The 20,765-nt window shown below is 41.4% G+C and overlaps 2 protein-coding genes across 4 annotated transcripts in view; one reads left to right on the top strand and one right to left on the bottom strand.

Annotated features, from left to right (window-relative positions):
• The window catches only part of LOC125446383 (zinc finger protein 271-like), a 53,287-nt gene extending 46,842 nt beyond the window's left edge, over window positions 1-6,445 (top strand). For 2 of the 3 annotated variants that reach the window (XM_048519920.2, XM_048519919.2), the window contains exon 2: window positions 441-6,445. In XM_048519920.2, the coding sequence (XP_048375877.1) occupies window positions 865-1,980 (1,116 nt within the window). In that variant the 5' untranslated portion in view covers window positions 441-864 and the 3' untranslated portion in view covers window positions 1,981-6,445. The remainder of the gene's footprint in view (window positions 1-440) is intronic. The other variant, XM_048519923.2, reaches the window with a different exon arrangement.
• Window positions 1-20,765, bottom strand: part of LOC125446372 (zinc finger protein 91-like) — a 70,297-nt gene that overhangs the window by 37,873 nt on the left and 11,659 nt on the right. The window lies entirely within an intron of this gene.

The raw sequence follows: 20,765 nt of genomic DNA on the forward strand, positions 1-20,765 counted from the left end.
CCACTTGATGATCTGACTTCCCTCTTTCACAAGTCAGAGTCTCCCTGAAAACTTGCATCCCTTTTCACAGACTTCCCACCATGGCATAGCTACAACTCACCAATTCTCTTCCGACTGCATTGTCAAAACCCGCAACCTCTACCATTGGAAGAATAGGGGCAATAGCTACACGGCGACAATACCTTCAACAAGTTCCCTTCCAGACCATGTATCATCCTGACTATGGACTAGATCGCTGTTCTGTCCCTGGTGATTAGTCTACAGCAGATGAAATATAGTGGTTCAAAAAGGCTCCTCGTGGATAATTGTGAAAATGCAAAAAATGCTCTCCTTGCCTGCCACTTTTCTCTGAAACGATAAACAATAAGTACGAAGGAGTTGGAGTTTAGCAAAAACAAAGTAGTTGGAGGAAACTTGTGTTTTGTTTTCTTGTTTTACAGAAGAATTGCACTGTACACACCAGAGAATACGTAGAAGATGGACACCTCAGACAAATCCTGACCATCACTCAAGGAACAACTGCACAACTGTAGGAAAACATCCAGTCTGTTCATTGTTGAACACAAAGAAGGTTCAGCAGTGAAATCATTCAGGTGGGGGAGCTTTGACATATCAGATCTGAAATTGGTCAGTGGTGTGGAGCCTTCCATCTGAACCAACCTTTCTGAAGGTTCAGCTGTGAGTGAGACCGAGAATAAGCGTGAGTGGCTCCCAAGTGTGGTGAGAGCTTCGGTCATTCTGCGAGCCTCATGAACCACTGATTCATTCCTACAGGGCTGAGGCTGTTCGAGTGTGAGGTGTGTGAGAAGAACTCTAGGGATTCTGATCACATTTTGCATCTGTTGTTAACGTAAGGACAACTTCATGGAAGAGAAACTGTTCAAATGTGAGATCTGCAACCGAGCTTTTGCAAAATCATCAAGACTCATGAATCACCAACGCATTCATACAGGGGAGAAGCCATTCAAGTGTGAGGTCTGCAACCGAGCTTTCGCACAGTCATCAACGCTAGTAAATCACCGGCGTACTCATACTGGGGAGAAGCCATATGTGTGCGAGGTGTGTGACAAGGCATTCTCACAGCCATCAAACCTCCGTGTACATCAACGTATTCACACAGGGGTGAAACCATTTACATGCGAGGTATGTCACAAATCATTTTCAATGTCAGCAAATCTCCGTTTACACCAACGCATTCACACAGGAGAGAAACCATACACATGCAACGTGTGTATGAAATCATTCTTGAATCCAGTACATCTCTGCATACACCAGCGCATTCATACAGGAGAGAGACCATTTGCATGTGAGGTGTGTGACAAATCTTTCTCTCAATCATCAAGCCTCCGTGTTCACCAACGCATTCACACAGGGGAGAAGCCATTTGCATGTGGTGTTTGTGACAAGTCGTTCTCACAGTTATCAAGTCTTCATGTACACCAACGCGTTCACACAGGGGAGAAGCCTTTCACATGTGAGGTATGTGACAAATCATTCTCACAGACATCGAGTCTCCGTGTTCATCAACGCATTCACACAGGGGAGAAGCCATTCAGGTGTGAGGTGTGCAAGAAATCGTTCTCAAGCTCATCGAACCTCCTGCTCCACCAGAAGATTCACACAGGAGAGAAACCCTTCACATGCAAAGTTTGTGACAAATCATTCTCAGGATCATCAAAACTTCTGCTGCATCAAAGGATTCACATCGGGGAAAAACCATTCAGGTGTGAGGTCTGTGCCAAGTCATTCTCACAGTCATCAATCCTCCGCATTCACCATCGCATTCACACTGGGGAGAAACCGTTCAAGTGTAATGTGTGTAACAAATCGTTCTCTCAGTCATCAGCTCTCCGGACACACCAACGCATACATACAGGTGAGAAACCATTCATATGCAATGTGTGCAACAAACCATTCTCCAGGTCGTCAAGCCTCCTGCTCCACCAGAGGACCCACACAGGAGTAATCTTTCCGGTGTGAAGTTTACCGTAACGATTTTGCAACATCTATCTTCAAGCAGCTGGAAAAGCCACAAGATTTACACGAGAAAGAAACGCTTCAGGTGTGATCTTTGTAGCAAGGTTTTCACTCAGCCATTCAAGTCCATCAAAGCATGAACAGAGGGGAGAAATGCTGTTAGTGTGAGGTCTGTAATAAAAGCATTACATAATTGTTGGACTTCCTGAAACATCATCAAACCCATAGGGGCGTAGTCAACTTCTTATTAAGATGTCACTAGTGTAAAAATCTGAAAAAGCTGAATGCACAGAATGTTCAGTAGGACAGAACAAGAAGCAGCTTTCACTCCCATCAAACACCTAGTGATGACATCACCAGTGTTGAGGGATTATGATGTCAGCAATGGAGCCACCCTGCAGTGTGATGTCAGTGACACAGGACTTGGAGTAATCCCCATGCAGTGAGGACACCCGTTGTGTTTGTATCCAGAGTGTTAACATAAATTGAACACTACTGTACACAGTTTGAGAAAGAGACCCTGGATGTTATCTTTGATTATGTGGACTCACTCAGTACCCTTTAGGGAGAGAAAGTGACAGTAGAATCTGACCACAAACCATTTCAAAGCATCTTTGCCAACCATTTCAGTCTTTGCAAAGCTTTTCAAAAAGGATATTACTTGATTTGTAGAGATATCACTCTGCAGCGAAGTACAAGAAACAGAAACATTGCTGACAAGCTGTTGAGAGCTGCATTCCCTTTGAAGGAAATTGATTCTCTTTGATGGAAGTACACAGTTTGAAATCTTCCAGATTCAGTAAGCACCAACAACACAAGATAACATAAATCTGTCAAGGACACTCCTGTGACAGTTAGACAGTATTGGACAAAGAAAGTTGATTGTCCAAGTTGTCATCTGTGCATAGGGAACAGGGTCATTATCCCTGAAGAGATGGGGAAAGAGATGCTGAAGCATAAACCACACAAACCATTGGGAATTGAGTCTCATCTGAATAAGGTAAGGGAGGTGATCTACTGCCTAAACATGAGCAATGAGATGAAAAACTACATCAGCTAATGTAGTGCTTATAATGAACATCAAACTAAACAAGATAAAGAGTTACCCATTGCTCATGACATCCCAGACAGTTCATGGATAAAGCTTGGAATAGACCTTTTTATTTTCACTTGAACTGATTATCTTATCACAATCGAATAATATTCAGGCGGCAAGGAGTTAGAGCAGCTGATTTTATGGATTCCTAGTGAGACTATAGAATGTCTGAAAGCACACTTCAGTCATCTTGAAATCCCTGATAATGACATCAATTCCTGAACGAAGAATTCAGATACTTCATGGATGGGAAATTCAGCAACACCTATTGTCTCCACATTATCCCAAGTCAAATGGAAAGGGTGAGGAATTGGTGAAAATTGACAAATGCATCATCAAAATCTAGCACAGATGTGTACAGTGTGATCTTAGAGCAGAGAATCACAGATACTGAGGTTTTCTGGGCCAGTGACTGTTGTAGCACCACTCCAAACTACACTTCCTAAAGTAAAGTAATACCAAAGCCAGAAATTGTGCTATAAGTGAACTGGGAAGAATAGAATAGAATAGCCTTTATTATCACATATACTCAACAAGAATGGTGAAAAGTTTATATGTTGCCAATTACAGCATTGACTTAGATACAGAAGTACCTAGGCACAGCTTCTTTCGTTACCAGATTTGTTACAGAAATAAAATGTCCAGTTCAGTAAACCAGACCACACTTCCAGTCCACCGCTCTACACCATGCCAACGACATGCTGGGAGGCCATTGCGCCAGGTCGAGAAGTCATCATGCCAACGCCAGGAGGCCCCAATGGGAGGAGGCCGCTGCGTCAAGCCGAGAGGTCACCACAGCACACTGGGAGGTTGCTGCAAGAGGCTAGGAGGTTGCCACGCCATTTCGGGAAGCAACTGCACCAGGCCAGGAGTCGTTGCCAGAGGCCAGGAATTGTTGCTAGAGGCTGGGGATTGTCACTGACAAGTGGCTGGGGATCGTCACTTGCCAGAGGTTGGGGATTGTCACCAAAGGCCAGGGATCGTTGCCCCTTGCTGGAGGCCGAAGTCATTGTCAAAGGCCCAAAGTTGAAGGCAAGAAGAAGAAGAAGAGAAAAAAGGAGGATGAAAAAGAGAAAAAAGCAATGAAGAAGAGCGGGCAGAGAAATGAGCTCCGGTTGGAGCTCCTAATCCATCACCATCTTACACTGATAATTGTTCTTCACTGTGAAACAAGTGATCCCTAAACACAAAATCTCAACAAGATCACCAAGATGACCAATTTCCCTGACTGACTGCTTTTCAGGACAAAACAATCCCACGAGTTTCATCATGAACATGAAATTCTTGTGACACACTCAACTTTAACAAAAGGCAGGAGAAAGAAAAGTATTCTTAATCTATGACTGTGCATCTTAGTGATAGTTCTTCAACATCAAAAGTACATACGTACGTATACACACACACACACACACACACACACACACACACACACACACACACACACACACACACACACACACACATACACCCGGAGAAAAAAGACAAACCTGTGGAACATAAGTATGGAAAATATAGACTAGATAAGTGCAATTCTTTAAATCAAAAGTCCAAATTTCAAAGGCATATTAAATTGTCTTTTATTAAACTTTTAGCACTGATTACACGGTTGTCCATAGGGCGATGGCTGTTACTTGATTCGAAAATTGATTTTAGTCTTTTCTTGTTAGAAGTATTTCTTTCAAGCTTTATTACTTTCTTGTTTCTCCCTACATGAAGAAACAGCTAGGGAGAGATGGATGATTTCTGTTTGCAGGTTCTGGATGTTTCACTCTGCTGCCCTGACATTTACAGCTTTTTAATACTGCATCTCAAACAATCAAAGGACTGTCATCAGGTAGCAGTCCTTCACTCAAAAGTATACTCGGTGCCACTCAGTCTTGAACCAACTCCATCACTGTTACAAAAAGCAGTGTCTTGCACGGCTCCAAATTATGCCAAAATAATTAATTTGATTTTCAAGTTTCAAACCCTTGTATTTCAGTTACATAATTTCCCAACTTCCATTTCAGTTTCTAGTCCCAAAAAAGAAAACTCTGAAGTCTCTTACAGTAGTAATGCAACAGTGACAACAGCAAAGTGAAACGGCAATCAAAGCTAAATTTCAGTTTTACAATGCTTTGGCCGCACTATCAGAACTGAGTTGGAGAGCCAGGGTGCAAGCATTACATATTTTTAACAAATGTCAGCCCATCTGCTAACTATAGATCCATGTAGAGAAGTTGTCAAAAAGATACAGTACAAGTGAAAGACCAGATCTTTTGTTGCAAACACAGACATCTACCTTCTGTTGTGAACAGTTATGGGCCTTTTATCTAAGCAGGGATTTGCTGGCATTGGAAGGGGTTGAGAGGAACTTTACAGAATGATCCTGAGGATGAAGGGCTTATCATATGAGGAGGTTATTCAGTTTCATCAAGGTGACTAACTGTTTATCAATATCCTTGCAAACTCATATCTGCTACAACTCCTCATGCAGGAATGGAATGTGTCATGAATGCAGCTCCTAACATAATAACAAAAACTAAAATTGTTGCCAGTCATTTGATAGCAGTGACAGGAAATCCTCAAATAATCAATTGTGGAACTCTGAGAGACTTGCAGGGTAAAAGAGCTGGAATTAGGACTGTTTTATGAACAGCTATGTAACATATCCACCTGGGACTGCAGTAATGATTTTAAAGTCCATATATTATTCCAGCCAAATCGCGGTGAGATGCTTAAATAAGTGGATCCACAAAACTTCCCAAATGCAGTAAGATCTGATCTACAAGACAAAAACATATCTGATTGAACTACCCTTGTTTTGTTCAATCAAAAGAGGAGAGACAAAAATTGGTGACCACATTTTAGATACACGGGAATGAAATATACAACAAAACTGAACCAATTTAACAGCAAATTCTACTTGGAAGGCATCACTTGATAATGCTATCATTTGATAAAATTATATTAACAAATTAATTCACAAGCAGATTTCCAGTGGCAAAGGCTCATAGGCACTGAGAGATATGTGCAGGAAACCTTTAAGCATTCAGGGATGACTTTCTAGCCTTCTTGTAGGAGCTATTGCAACAAATTGTCTGGATTGTATTGCTGGTCATAAAATACTGTAAAGTCTGACTGTTTTATCCTAAACTCTTATCTGTGTTGTATAACATAATGGTTCTGAAAGAGTTAATGTATGAACTACACGAAAGTTCTACCAGACTAACAATATATACGTAGTTTCTGGGTGAAAAGTCAAGCAGCAGTGAGAATTGGGCAACTTCTCCTGATGGAGAAACATATCTTCTCTACCTCGTGTTTTGAGTCAGATTTAATATAACCTGTTACAGTTACTGAAGTACAATAAAGTACACACTGAAACAAGAACTTCTTCTGTCAACACATGCTCTATCCTAAGAATGATCGCAATGTGGGGTGGACAGTAAATGCTGGCTCAGGCAGCAAAATTAATGAGTAAAAATAAAAAGACAGCAGGCACTAGGTGACAGTGATGGGCATCAAATTCTGCAAAAATGGTCTGTTTCTGTGCTTTGAAAAGTAAAATAAAATGGAAACAATGGTGACAGGCCAAACGGAAAGACCAGTGATCTCGGGGAGCAAGAGCAAGGAGGTGATGTTGTACAGGACACTTGACTTTGGCTGAAGTACTAGATACAGTTGTGGCAACATGTTATAAGAGATGGATTGGAGAGAGTGATTTACAAGAATAGTTCCAGGAATGAGAAATATCAGTTATGAGGATAGATTGAAGAAGTTCAGACAGCTGTATTAAAAGATGTTTGTTTATATTGTGAGGGTTGACAATGATGGAGAGAAAACATGATGCCATTAGCTGAAGCTTGGCTGAGCAAGGTGCAAAAAATTAATTAAAATGCTCTTGCGCCATTAGACTGAGACCTACCTGGAGTCCGAAGCAAATACAATCTGTCTAAGAAAAATAGATTGGTTAGAACAGTTAAGGGAATGTTACCTCAGTGAAAGAGTTAGTTTGTGAAATATCCAGAACAGTACATCACCTGTGTCTCTGGATTAATAGTTTAGCTAAAGCTCCCAAAGGGACCAGATGTGTACACAGTACTCGAGGTGCAGTCTCACTAATGCCTGGTCTAGTTGCGGCAATGCTTGCCTACTTTTATACTTTATTCCTTTCGCAATAAATGCCAGAATTCTGCCTCTTTATTATCTGCCATACCTGCATAGTTTTCCGCGACTCCATGAGGAAAACCAGATCTGACCTACATTTCAATGTGGTTGATTATTAACTGCACACTAGCTAGCAATGCCCATGTGTTGTGAATTAATTTTTATAGAAGGGATATAATTTCATTTGAAGCAGTTCATTAGGAGATTCACTAGATTGATTCCAGAGTTTTGAGGTGAGAGCAAAGATTTTTTTAAAAATCAGAGGGGTAACTTTTTCACACAGAGTATATGGAATGAGTGTATGGAATGAGATGGTGGTGGAGGTTGGTACAAGTACAACATTTAAAAGGCATCTGGACAGATATATGAATAGGAAGGATATGGGCCAAATGCTGGCAAATAGGACGAGGACAGATTGTGATTTCTGGTCAGTGTGAACGAGTTGAACCAAAAGGTTTGTTTTCATGCTGTATGACTCTATCTAAACCAAATGTGTTTGTTAGAACCCTGCAGGTTATTAAAGACTGAGAAATACTAAGATCTCAGTTTTTTGGTTGGTCAAGGGAATAGGCCTCACAAATAGCTGCTTCCCCTGATTGAAGTCCTGTTAAGTCAAAACTACAGTTTGAAATTTAGAGAAACTCCTTATGTGTTAAATTGAATAAGAAATCTATTAGTCAGGTTTCATTTGGTGGATCTGACTTGCCCAGTAGTAACTTCAGCTGGGACCAATGCAATGAGTGTTTTATATATTGAATTCATATTCTAAGATAAAATTGGTCATTGCCAGCAGAACTGAAGCTAATAATGAATTAAAAGCCAGTCTTATTCTCTGCCCAACTGTCCTTTCCATTGACATCATGTTATCTAGGGGGATGGGGTGCTCCTGGCCAGAGGAAAGAAAGGAGCCACATTGTCTCCTTGTGATCATTATCCAGTGTTTCTGCTGGAAACAGAGAATGTGTGACAATCAAGTGAGGAAAAAGAAACGTATTGCATCTGTTCCCCACACAAAGGAATAGCAGACTGCACTCACTGCGGAACAGTCTCTAACTGAAAAGTCAGTCTTTTTAGTAAAGGAGGAGAGGAAGTTACAGGAAGTCATTTTACAGGAGTGCAGCACACTACACTAGAGAATACAGAGAGGACAGACATCCCAGTTAGACCCTGACCATCACCCAAGGAACAACTGCACCACTGTTGGAAGATATCCAGTCCCTTCACAGCATTGTTCAAAGCAGAGACGGTTAGGCATTGAAAGCATCATCAGGAAATCAGTCGTCAGGATATCTATGACATTAGATCTGAAACCTAATCAGGGATGATGTCACATCTGCACTGAGACCCGACATACTGGATGGCTCATCCAATGAGGCAATATGGGTACAGCTCAAAAATAAGATGGGTGCAATCACTCTAATAGGATTATACTGCATGACCCCAAAAGCCACCAAGACATTGAGGAACAAATATGTAGGCAGATTATGGGAAGATGCAATCAGAACAGGGTTGTTATAGTTAGTGACTTCAAGGTCCCCAATATTAAATATGACTCCCTTACAGCAAGAGGCTTAGATGGGGCATAATCTGTTAAGTGTATCCTAAAGGGTTTCTTGAAACAGTGTGTGGATAGTCCAATGAAAGGAGGGGCTATACTGGACCTGGTATTAGCTAATGAGCCTGGTTAGGTGATCAATCTTTCAATGGGAAGGCATTTTGGATACAGTGCTCACAACTGCTTAAGTTTTAAGATTACTATGAATAAGGATAAGTCAGGACCTTGTAGAAAAGTACTAAATTGGCGGAAGGCAAATTATGTCAGTATTACGCAGGAGCCAGGGAGTGTTAATTGGGAGGAGATGTTATCAGGCAAGCCTACATTTGACATGTGGGAGTTGTTTAAAGACCTACTATCAAAGTTCAGAACTGGCATGTTCCAGTAAGGAGGAAGGAAAAGGATGGCTTATGAAGGATGCTATGAATTAGTCAAAAGGAACAAAGAAGCTTTAGGAAGCTAAAATCACACACAGCCCATGACAAGTGTACAGGAAGTAGGAAAGAACTCAAGCACGGAATTTGGAGAGCAAGAACGGGCTATGGGGTGACCTTGACAAATAGGATTAAAGAGAATCTCAAGGCATTCTATGCATACATTAAAAACAAGAGGATAACTAGGGTGAAGGTAGGATCACTCAAGGATAAAGGAAGGAACTTGTGCTTGGAGGTAGAGGATGTGGCCGAAATCCTAAATGAGTATTTTGTGTCGGTATTCACCCAGGAAAAGGGTGTGGACAAGAGTGAGAACCCATAGCAATATGCTAGGGCATTTTGAGATCAAGAAAGAAGTGCTGCTGGGTCTCTTGAAGACCATTAAGGTGAATAATTCCCCATGGCCCAGTGGTATCTACCCTAGGTTGTTCAACGAGGCAAGACAGGAGATTGCTGGGCCTTGACTAAAATTTTTGGATCTGCGCTAGCCACTGAAGAGGTCCTGGAGGATTGGCAAGTAGCTAATGTTGTTCCTCTGTTCAAGAAGGGAAATAAGAATAATCCAGAAAACTACAGACCTACTGATCAAAGCTCAGGACCGGCATGTAAGGAGGAAGGAAAAGGATGGCAAGGTCAGAGACCCTTGAATAATGACAAGTAGTTAGGATGGTAAAGAAGGTATATGGCACACTTGTCACTGAGCCTTCGCACATCCATCAACACTAGTAGCCACTGGCGTATTCACACTGGAGAGAAGCCATTTGAATGTGAGGTGTGTAACAGGAGCTTTGTACATTTAACAAGCCTCATGCAACACTGCCTTACTAACACAGGGGAGAAGCCATTCACATGTAATGTGTTGCAGGCAATTGTTTTCTATAGAGTCGTCAACTCTATAAGTGCACCAATATATTCACACAGAGGAGAAGCCAATTACCTGCAAGGCATGTGACAAATCATTTGCATCAACATCATCCCTTCGTGTACACAAACACATTCTTACAGGAGAGAATCCACTCACCTATGAGGTGTATAAGAAATCATTCACTTCATCATTGATCCTCCATAATTACAAGTGCATTCACACAGGGGAGAAACCCATCACATGTGAAGTTTATGACATGTGAGGCTGGATGAACACAGCAGGCCAAGCAGCATCTCAGGAGCACAAAAGCTCCTCCAGCATCTGCGGTTCCCATTATCTCTGAAGTTTATGACAGATCATTTGCGGAATTACAGAACCTCTGCAAACACTAATGCAATCACATGGGGAAAAACAATTTATATACGAATTATGTAACAAGTTGTTCTCACAGTCATCACGACTCTGACTCCATCAGAGGATTCACACTGGGGTGAAACCATTCACATGCAAAGTATGTGATAAATCATTCTTCCAGACGTTGGGCCTCCATGTTCTACCAACATATTCACACAGAGGAGAAACCATTCACATGTGACAAATCATTCTCAGTATAATCAGTCAAGCTAATGGCATGCTGGCCTTCATAATAAGAGGAATTGAGTATAGGAGCAAAGAGGTCCTTCTGCAGCTGTACAGGGCCTTGGTGAGACCGCACCTGGAGTATTGTGTGCAGTTTTGGTCTCCAAATTTGAGGAAGGTCATTCTGGCTATTGGGGGGAGTGCAGTGTAAGTTCATGAGGTCAATTCCCGGAATGGCGGGACTATCGTATGTTGAAAGATTGGAGCGACTGGGCTTGTATACACTTGAGTTTAGGAGGATGAGAGGGGATCTGATTGAGACGTATAAGATAATTAAAGGATTGGACACTGCGGAGGCAGGAAGCATGTTTCCGTTGATGGGGGAATCCAGAACCAGAGGACACAGTTTAAAAATAAGGGGTAGGCCATTTAGAACAGAGCTGAGGAGAAACTTCTTCACCCAGAGAGTGGTGGATATATGGAATGCTCTGCCCCAGAAGGTAATGGAGGCCAACTCTCTGGATACTTTCAAGAAAGAGATAGATGGAGCTCTTAAAGATAGTGGAATTAAGGGTTATGGGGATAAGGCAGGTACAGGATACTGATTGTGGATGATCAGCCATGATCATAATGAATGGTGGTGCTGGTTCAAAGGGCCAAATGGCCTACTCCTGCACCTATTGTCTATTGTCTATAATCAAGCCTCTGCATACATCAACACTTGAGTCATACAGGAGAGAAACAGCTCATGTGTGAGATACATGACAAATCATTCAATGAAGGTCATCATACTTACTACTCTATCAATGGATTCACATACAGGAGTGACCTTCAGCTGTGAAATTTGTGGTAAAGCTTTTATGGTGTTCTCAACACTACTGGGCACCAAGGATTTAAACAGAGAGAAATGCTGCTGATGCAATTGCGCCCACTGTGCAAAATACCTGAAGTAATAATAGATCCATGTTGGTGAGAAGCTGTGCTAAATTGCGTGGCAAGGCTTTCGCACAATGTACATCCTGGGCAATAAAGCACTTAGACAGAGGAGAAATCCCAGCAGTCTAAACTCTTTAGTAAAGACTGAACACAGTTTTTTTTTATTTCCCAAAACATTATGATCCTACACAAGGACTTTTCCAATTTGTAGTCAGAGTGTGTGACGGTGTACACAGTCTCAAAGTGTAGGGTGTTCAGTGGGACTGGGACATAGAACAAGAAGCAGCTTTCACTCCCATCAAACACCTAGTGATGACATCACCAGTGCTGAGGGATTGTGATGTCAGCAATGGAGCCACCCTGCAGTGTGATGTCAGTGACACAGGACTTGGAGTAATCCCCATGCAGTGAGGGCAACCCATTGGGTTTGTATCCAGAGTGTCAACACACACTGAACACTGTCCGCAAGCCAATTCAAAAGATTTTTCTCAAATCCACTTCTATCTGCTCCACATCGTTTCTGATGTATTCAGAGGATGGTTCATTTGCAGTGATATCAGTTGAAATGAAGCGCAAGCAAAGGAAGCAGATGCTGTCAAGAATTGCGCTGTCAAGAGCTGCACTGTCTTTGAGGGAAATTGACGCTGGTACAGAGTGTGAAATATTTCACATTCAACAAGAAATAAGAAAACAAGAATCATCAAGGACGCATCTACTGTTGTTGGAGAGCTTTGGGCAAATGGATAACGAGGTGTAGAGCTGGATGAACACAGCAGCCAGGCAGGATCATAGGATCAGGAAGGCTGACGTTTCGGGCCTAGACCCTTCATCAGAAATCTCTTGGGCAAATGAATAGCGTCTTTTGGAAAGGGTACGGTTTTCTTGTGTATTCTTCTGATAATACGTTTTCTCCATTGATGATATTTGTGTTTTATTTTTTTAAATCTCCTTTGACATCACTGTATATTGTAAATACTTTTTTTTACTTTTCTGTGTTTATCATTGTGGAAGAAATGAGAAAAGAACTGTTTTTAAAAAAAAACCAAGGATGCTGAAAGCAAGTAACCTGGCACCCACTGTAAGCACAGTTTAGTGCAGCTACTGACTCAAGCAGTTGTAGAAGATGCAGATGAATTAAGGATGTGTACCAGCAGAGATTCAACCAACAAGCAGCTGGTTTGGAGACTAGTGAAAAGTTATCAATGAAAAAGACTTCCTGCCTGCTGCCAACTATACGATTAGTTCTCAGGTACCTGAACAGCTTGAGACTGTGAACAGTACAGGGTTGGGGGGGGGGAGAAGCTGTCAGATCTCCACCAGCTCAGGACCTCCCTCTGTTCTCTGCTCTAAAAACCATTTTAAACCTGAAGAAAATCGGTTTAACTTGCCTTCAGCAGATGATGTATGTTGTGACTTATAATGAATAAGTAAGAGACCTTTATATGTGTGAACTAGCCGACAGTCAACATTCTGATTAGCACAAGAACTATCCCAGCAGTGCAGTACCCCTGTGAAGTGTAACAATATGTTTATGTATGTGTGTCTCTGTACTTGTGTGTTGGGGAAGGGGAATTTGAAAGGGGTAAATTTTAATGTACATAAATTAGAAATTCTGTTCTTGTTAAAGTTAACAATGTATTATAATAAATAGGTTTTCTATTGTTACTGAAGCAAGCTGATGTGGTTTGCTTTTACCCTGGAGAGCAATTCATCAAAGGCAAATTGGCAACTTTGATAACTTCATTAAGTTTGAATATTTATGGTGAATCCAGAAAATCTGGGGATTGATTTCCAGAGTACTACTACCAGAACAACACCAATAACACTTGCCATGGCGACAATATTGCCCAGCGAGGCATAAACTAGCGGACAGCAAACAAACAGATGATAATATCTCACATGTACCGTAAGAAGACCTATGCACTTTAAAGAACACGTGTTGCAATGCTGAATAAGGACAAGGAAATTGGAACAGAATAAGAGAACAAAGAGTGATTCATGTGATAATTTTTATGCACTATGCAGAGAAACCTGGAAAAATGTATGCATTGTTTCCTTTTTTCACGAAAAGAAAGATGTTTGGATAAATACTTCCTAAAACTGTGGCATCCCATTAATGTGTCTTTTGACACATGCATGTAAAGGTATGAAGGCAGCACAACTTTACACAGTGCATGGAACAGTCTTTAAAATTCAAATTGCTCGAATTATTTCTGGAGAAACATGAGTTTCCTAAAGCGTAGGAAACTGACCGGTGAAATAGAGGTGACTTTCAGCAGCAGATGAGGCACCTTCTCCGATCAGAAATGCAATACTAATCCTGTATGGGAAACTTTCAGACTTGTGTCTACAGAATATAATACAAAACAATAATTTTTTTCAATTCTCAAGTCCTCTTTTCAAGTCTCAAAAGACCTGGAGTTTTAAATGCCTCTATAGTTCTGACAAGTTTCTTTGAAAGATTTGATTGGTCCAACTTGACATCTTTGAAAATTTTTTGGTAACTTAACCATCCTTTGACACTCATTGTATAGATTTGACTTTCCTTGACCAGCTTTGGCCATCTCAATGAGTTAATGCAAGACCTCTTCACCTTCAATCATTTTAAAACTCATCTGAACTCTCCCAAAGGCGTTTTGGGACCAGATCCAAACTTCTCCACAGGGGCTTTCCCGATGAAACGCACTGAGAACAGACTTAGTCTGACCAGGTCTGCTCCACACATCTGCACTGTTCCTGACTGAAGTACTACTAAGATGTAATTTAAATGGAAACAGCCGATTCATTTAAATGGCCAGATAACTGTGAAGTGCATAAATGTGAAACCCAGACCACCACCAAAGCTACTGCCATGAAAATGGGAAATTACATGTTCCAGTAAAAGTGGAAAGAAAAACCAATGACTGTATTTGGGACCAAAGTGCACAAGAGATCTGAACCAAATAAACAGAAAATTCTACTTCAGAGAATAGATTGATAAAATTATATTCAACAAATAAATTCACAAGCAAATTTTTGGTGGCAAACACTCTGGTGCACCGAAATACACACGTGGGAAAAAATGTCATGATCCTCCAATTATTTTATAACATTGTAAAAACCATATATTTTTACTTTCGTGTAGTTTTGATTGTGGACTAAAATGGAAAAGACGTGATTTAAAGGATTTTACAAGCAGGTAAATGGAAACTCACTGTAAGTACTGCTTTCGCAGCAGTGTATAGTGGAGAGATAATGGGAACTATAGTGGAAGCTGAGTTTGGAGACAAGCTAAACCAATGCAGGTTTGGTTGACAAATACTTATTGATGACAAAAGTCTTCTAGCTGTCAACAACAATTTGATTGGCTTCCAGGTAACTCAAAAGTTTTGGAGGATAAATATCTTGACAGAAACTATTAGACTTCTGGTAAAGAAGCCGTTCTTGCTCGACAGTTAAAAGCATCTCAAGCCTGACGACAATCGGTTTATTTACCCTTTCCAGTTGTTTTAAGCTGTGAATAATAATGGATAGTCAAAAATCTTTATTTTTATTTTAAGTGTGAACCAGTAATGCAATTCCACTGCCTTTTTGTCTGTGCTTCCAAAACACTGAATATTCCTGTGCATCTGGAGGAACACAGCAGGCTAGGTAGCATCAGAGGAGGAGGCAAGTTGACATTTCAGGTCAGACCTTCTGTTGCAGCCTGCTGTGTTCCTCCAGCTCCACACTGTTATCTCTGCCTCCAGCATCTGTAGTTCTTACTATCTCTAACTGAATATTCCTGGATGATCATTTCCCATCCCTGGTCACATCGCATTAATGTCTCTCTAAAACATTCAAAGCTATGGGCTAAGTTCTGGAAAGCGGGATCAGTGTAGGTAGGTGGTGGTTTTTTTTAATTGCAAATGTGATGGGTCAAAACGTCTCTACTGTATGGGTCTATGACTCAAAAATATCTGCAGAAGCAGAATCAAGGAGTGGCATATACGACAAGGTAAAAGGACCAACTCAGCCAGACCTTACAGTGGGAGGCATGGCCTAGTGGTATCATCACTGCACTGTTAATCCAGAGACCCAGATAATGTTCTGGGGACCTGGGGTTTGAATTCAATAAATATCTGGAATTAAGAATCTAATGATGACCGTGAATCCATTGTCAATTGTTGGAAAAACCCATCAGGTTCACTGATGTCCTTTAAGGAAGGAAACTGCCGTCTTCACCTGGTGTGGCCTACATGTGACTTGCTAGACCCAAAGCAATGTGGTTGACTCTTAACTGCCCTCTGGGCAATTAGGGATGGGCATTAAATGCACCTAGCCAGTGATGCCCTCATCCCATGAATGAATAAAAATAAATTGTGTGAACTGAGAATACTGAACTGCCTTACAGTCTTTCCCTCTACCGGTAGCCCCATTTTGTTTCCTGGTTGTGTCTCTCTGTCTGTCTATGCCCTGGGGGAGTTTATAAAGGGATTTAGAGTTTTAACTAGAATTGGTATCTGTTTATGGTTCCTTATTGTTTATTCATAATTAGAATTTATCTATTTGCATTAGTTAAGTACAGAAATCTGGTCTGCATTTTCTTTCAATCTGGGTCTAAAAGACAGAGATGACAGAATTTTGTGCACCTTTTAAAGTTCTTAATTTTTGTTGGGAATAGCAATGTTGTATTTCCAGCATGGTACCCTAAGAAGGTGTAACATTGTGAAGGCTACTGCAATAGATTTGCAATAGTGATCTGGATTAGATGATACACAACAAAGCTTCTGGTGGAGAATCATGCTGCAGTAAGAGTTCGGCACAGTCCTCCTGATGGAGGTCCATGTGTCATCACTACCTCATGTTAGAATGGGTTAATATATCACAAAGTTAATGTAACCTGTTATAGTTACTGATATGTATTAAAGTACACCTTTGAGGCAAACACAAGAGCTTCTTCTTACTCATGATCTATACTCCACTACAAACTACCTAACAACTCCTTAAACTAACAAAAGACGGACAACTGGTGGGAACCGATGATCCACAATATAAGCAGCATATATGTAGTGACAATGCTATTCATCATCATAAAATCTGTATCAGTGTTTGGTTTTGGGATAGGTCAAAATCACACAACACCAAAGTTATAGTCCAACAGATATTCCGAAAGCCAGTGTTTTTAAATAAACTTGTTGGACTGTAATCAGGTGTTGTGTGATTTTTGATCTTGTCCATCCCAGTTCAACACCGGCACCTCCACATCATTATTTGACTAAATATTCATTTCATTCCCCAACTCACTTTGACATTGACATCTTTTCACTGCCGTGATTGGTTACTTGGTCAGAATGCTTTGATTGGATAATCAGGGATTCCAACGACGTGCTCTTGTGACAGTAAATGTGAAGCTGGAAAACCGCAGGACAGACAAAGGGTTTCAGTCCGAAATGCTGACTTCCTGCTCCTCGGATGCTGTCTGACCTGCTGTGTTTTTTCAGCTTCACATCTACTGAGCCTGGCTTCCAACAACTGCAGTCCTTACTGTCTCCACATGTTCATGTGATGTCAGTATGAACACACTCTCATGCATGCGGTGCAGTAATGGAGGTCAAAAGAAATCACTGACTTGAACAAAGTGCATCCATTCAAGAAATCAGCTCAGGGAAAAAATATCACTCTGTGGAGGATGGGGAAATGTTTGAGAGAGCATTAGGGGGAAAAAGAGAAGGTGGCAATTTGTGAAGATCACGTGCTTAATTTTTGGCAAGTGAGTCTGTGATTTACTGGAGATGATATATTTGAGTGAAACAGATATCTGCCAAGGTCTCCAATGGATAAGCCCATCAATTAAAGTGCTAGACAGTAAAGATGACCAAATGTTATCCTTGTAGTAATAAGCAGTTTAGAATTGATAAACAACAGACTCACCATTTGAGAAACTATAGAATGTAACAATATTCCTGGATCCTGAGATGTGCCTAAAAACAAAGGACAAAAATAATTACCGAAATTCCAAACTTTTTAAGAAGATTTGTAGCTCAGGTTGTGGATGAGGTTGCAGATTTGTCGCTGAGCTGGTGTGTTTGATTGCAGACATTTTGTCACCCTGCTAGGTAACATCATCAATGTGCATCTGGTGAAGCACTGGTGTTCTGCCCCACTTGTTGTTTATATGCCTCGGTTTGCTGGGTTGGTTGGCATCACTTCCAGTTCTGTTTCTCAATGGTTTGTACATCAGGTCCAGTTCAATGGGGTTGTTGATGGAGTTCCGGTTGGAATGCCAGGCCTCCAGTAATTCACTGGTATATCTCTGTTTGGCTTGTGCTATTATTGATGTGTTGTCCCAGTCCTAATCTGTGTCCATTCTTGTCCATCTGTACTGACAGCAATGAGAATTAGTCATGTCTCTTGGTGGCTTGTTGGTTTTCATGTATCCTTATTGTTAGTTTTCTTCCAGTTTGACCTATGCAATGTTTTTTACAGTCCTTGCATGGTACTTTGTATATTATGTTAGTGTAATTGATTGTGGATATGGGATCCTTTATATTCATCAGTAGCTGTCATGGGGTTGCTTTGTGTGCTACCCTGATTCCTCAGGATCTGAGTAGTCTTGTAATCATCTCTGATATGTCTCTGATATATAGTAGGGTGACTAGTGTGTTTGGCCATGTTGTGTATTCATGTTGTGGTCTGTCATGGAGTTAACAGCAGATTGTGCTTTTTGGGTATCCATTCCTTTTAAAAACTCTGTATAAAAGAGTTCCTGTTCTGCTTTATGCAGTTCCAGGTTACTGTAGTGTGTTGTGGCTCATTTGAATGATGTCCTAATGCAACTCCATTTATGGATGTTGCGGTGGTGCCTGCTGTAACTAAGTATCAGGTCCATATGGAGGGTCTTTCTGTATACACTGGTTTGGAGTTACCCGTTGTTCATACATTTTACCATTATATCGAAGAAGAGTGGATACCGGGGATTTTGGTGTTATGTTGATTTGTTTGAATATAGGAACATAGAGCATAGGAGCAGGAGGAGGCCATCTGGCCCTTCAAGCCTGCTCCCCCATTCTACACGATCATGGCTGATCGTCTAATTCCATAGCCCCTAATCCTGCTTTCTCTCCATAACCATTCGCCCCAAATGCTATATCTAGTCGCCTCTCGAATACATTCAATGTTTTGGCATCAACTACTTCCTGTGGTAATGAGTTGCACAGGCTCACCACTCTTTGGGTGAAGAAATGTCTCCTCATCTCTGTCCTAAGTCGCCTATCCCAAATCCTCAGGCTGTGACCCCTGCTTCTGGACATACCCACCATCAGAAACATCCTCCCTGAATCTACCCTGCCCTGCCCTGTTAGAAATTTATAAGTCTCTGTGAGATTCCCCTCATTCATCTGAACTCCAGCCAAAACAATCCCAACCTAGTCAATCTCTCCTCATAGGTCACACCCTCCATCCCCAGAATCAGCCTGGTTACAACTGTTGAGGGTAAAGTGGGTTGTGAGGCACAGATCCAGCAGTTTCAGGGTGCTGTCCTTGATGATGCTGTTGGTGCTGTGGGTTGTCTGCCATCCTGATTCATCCAGCAGCATGGCAATTGTCTGTTTGGCTAGGTTGATGTTTATAGATGTAAATAGTGCTGTTACATCAAAGGATATCATTATCTCATCCTCTTCTAACCTGTTGTCCTTGATAATGTTGAGGAATTCTTGGGAGGAGTGAAGAGAGTGGGTAGTGTTGTCTGCTAAGTATTTCAGTTTCCGCTGTCGTTCTTTGGCTAGTCTATATGTTGGCATACACGGCAATGAGACAATAGGTCTGAGGGGGAGCCCTGGTTTGTGTACCGTAGGGAGTCCATCGAAGCGGGCTGTGTTGAATCTCTTGCTTCATTTTTTGGTAGTCTCTGTCTTACTGGTATCTCCTGAGTTTGTAATTTCTTCAGCGTTGTTGTAATCCTGTTCCCTGGTTATGATATTGGGTCTATCGCCATCTGCTGGTAGGCGTGGATGTCTTTTGGTTGCATTAGCGCTTTCAATGTATGGGGCTCTATTGAGGATTACTGTCATGCATCCTTTGTCTGTTTTTGTCTTTCTTGAATCTTTCCAGGGCTTTCTTCTCTTTGGTGTTAAGTGTGTTCCACTTACCTTTTCTGCTAAGTGTTGGGACTATCGTAATTTTGTATATTCCTCAACATCATCAAGGACACCAGAACAGAAAAGAACGAGATAATGATATCCTTTAATGTAGTCCTATGGATGTAACAGCAGTACTTATATCCACAAACATCGACCTAGCCAAAGAGACAACTGCCATACTGCTGGACAAATCAGGAAGGCAGACACCAACATCATCAACAAGAACAGCACCCTGAAATTTCTGGATCTGTGCCTCACATCCCACTTCAGCTTCAAAGATATGTATTCAAACAAATCAATGGAACACCAATGGGATCCCCAATATCAGGACTTTCTATAAAAGATGCCTATTACACGAACGACACCAGCAAGGTACTGCACGCCCCAAAACACTCATCATGCTACCTTACATCAGGAACACATCTGACCTGACCACAAGACTCCTGTGACCACTGGGCATCAGAGTAGCACACAAACCCACATCAACCCTTTGCCAACTGCTCACCCGAACCAAAGACCCACTACCCACTATGGACAGGACCAATGTCATATACAAGATTCCCTACAGGGGATTATGACAAACACTGCATTGGACAAACAGGAAGGAATGTTACCACAAGGGGTACATGAACATCAACTGGCAACAAAAAGACAACGACCAACACTCACTCACCTCTATCCACATGGATAAGGAGAACCACCAATTCGATTGGGACAACATCTGGATCTGGGGACAAGCAAAGCAGAGACAAGCATGGGAATTCCTGGAAGCCTGGTACTCCACTAAGAAAGCTATCAATAAATACATAGAGCTCGAGCCCCCCCACATTGCGAAGGAAAACCAGAAACGAGGTAATCCAGCCCAACAGATGCCAGAGTTGAAATAACAGGTGGGAAAACACAACAGTGCTTCATTGGAAGCTGCACTGATGATGTTACCCAGCAGGGTAATGAAACATCTGCAGGACAACGAACCAGCTCAGCAAGCCAACCAACTACAACATCCACAACCGGAGCTACATATCTACTGTAAAACTATCAACAATAGTTTTCCAATAAGCTGAGTAAAAGTGTC

The sequence above is a fragment of the Stegostoma tigrinum genome, chromosome 34 (genome assembly GCF_030684315.1).
Source record: "Stegostoma tigrinum isolate sSteTig4 chromosome 34, sSteTig4.hap1, whole genome shotgun sequence".
Lineage (NCBI taxonomy): Eukaryota > Metazoa > Chordata > Chondrichthyes > Orectolobiformes > Stegostomatidae > Stegostoma > Stegostoma tigrinum.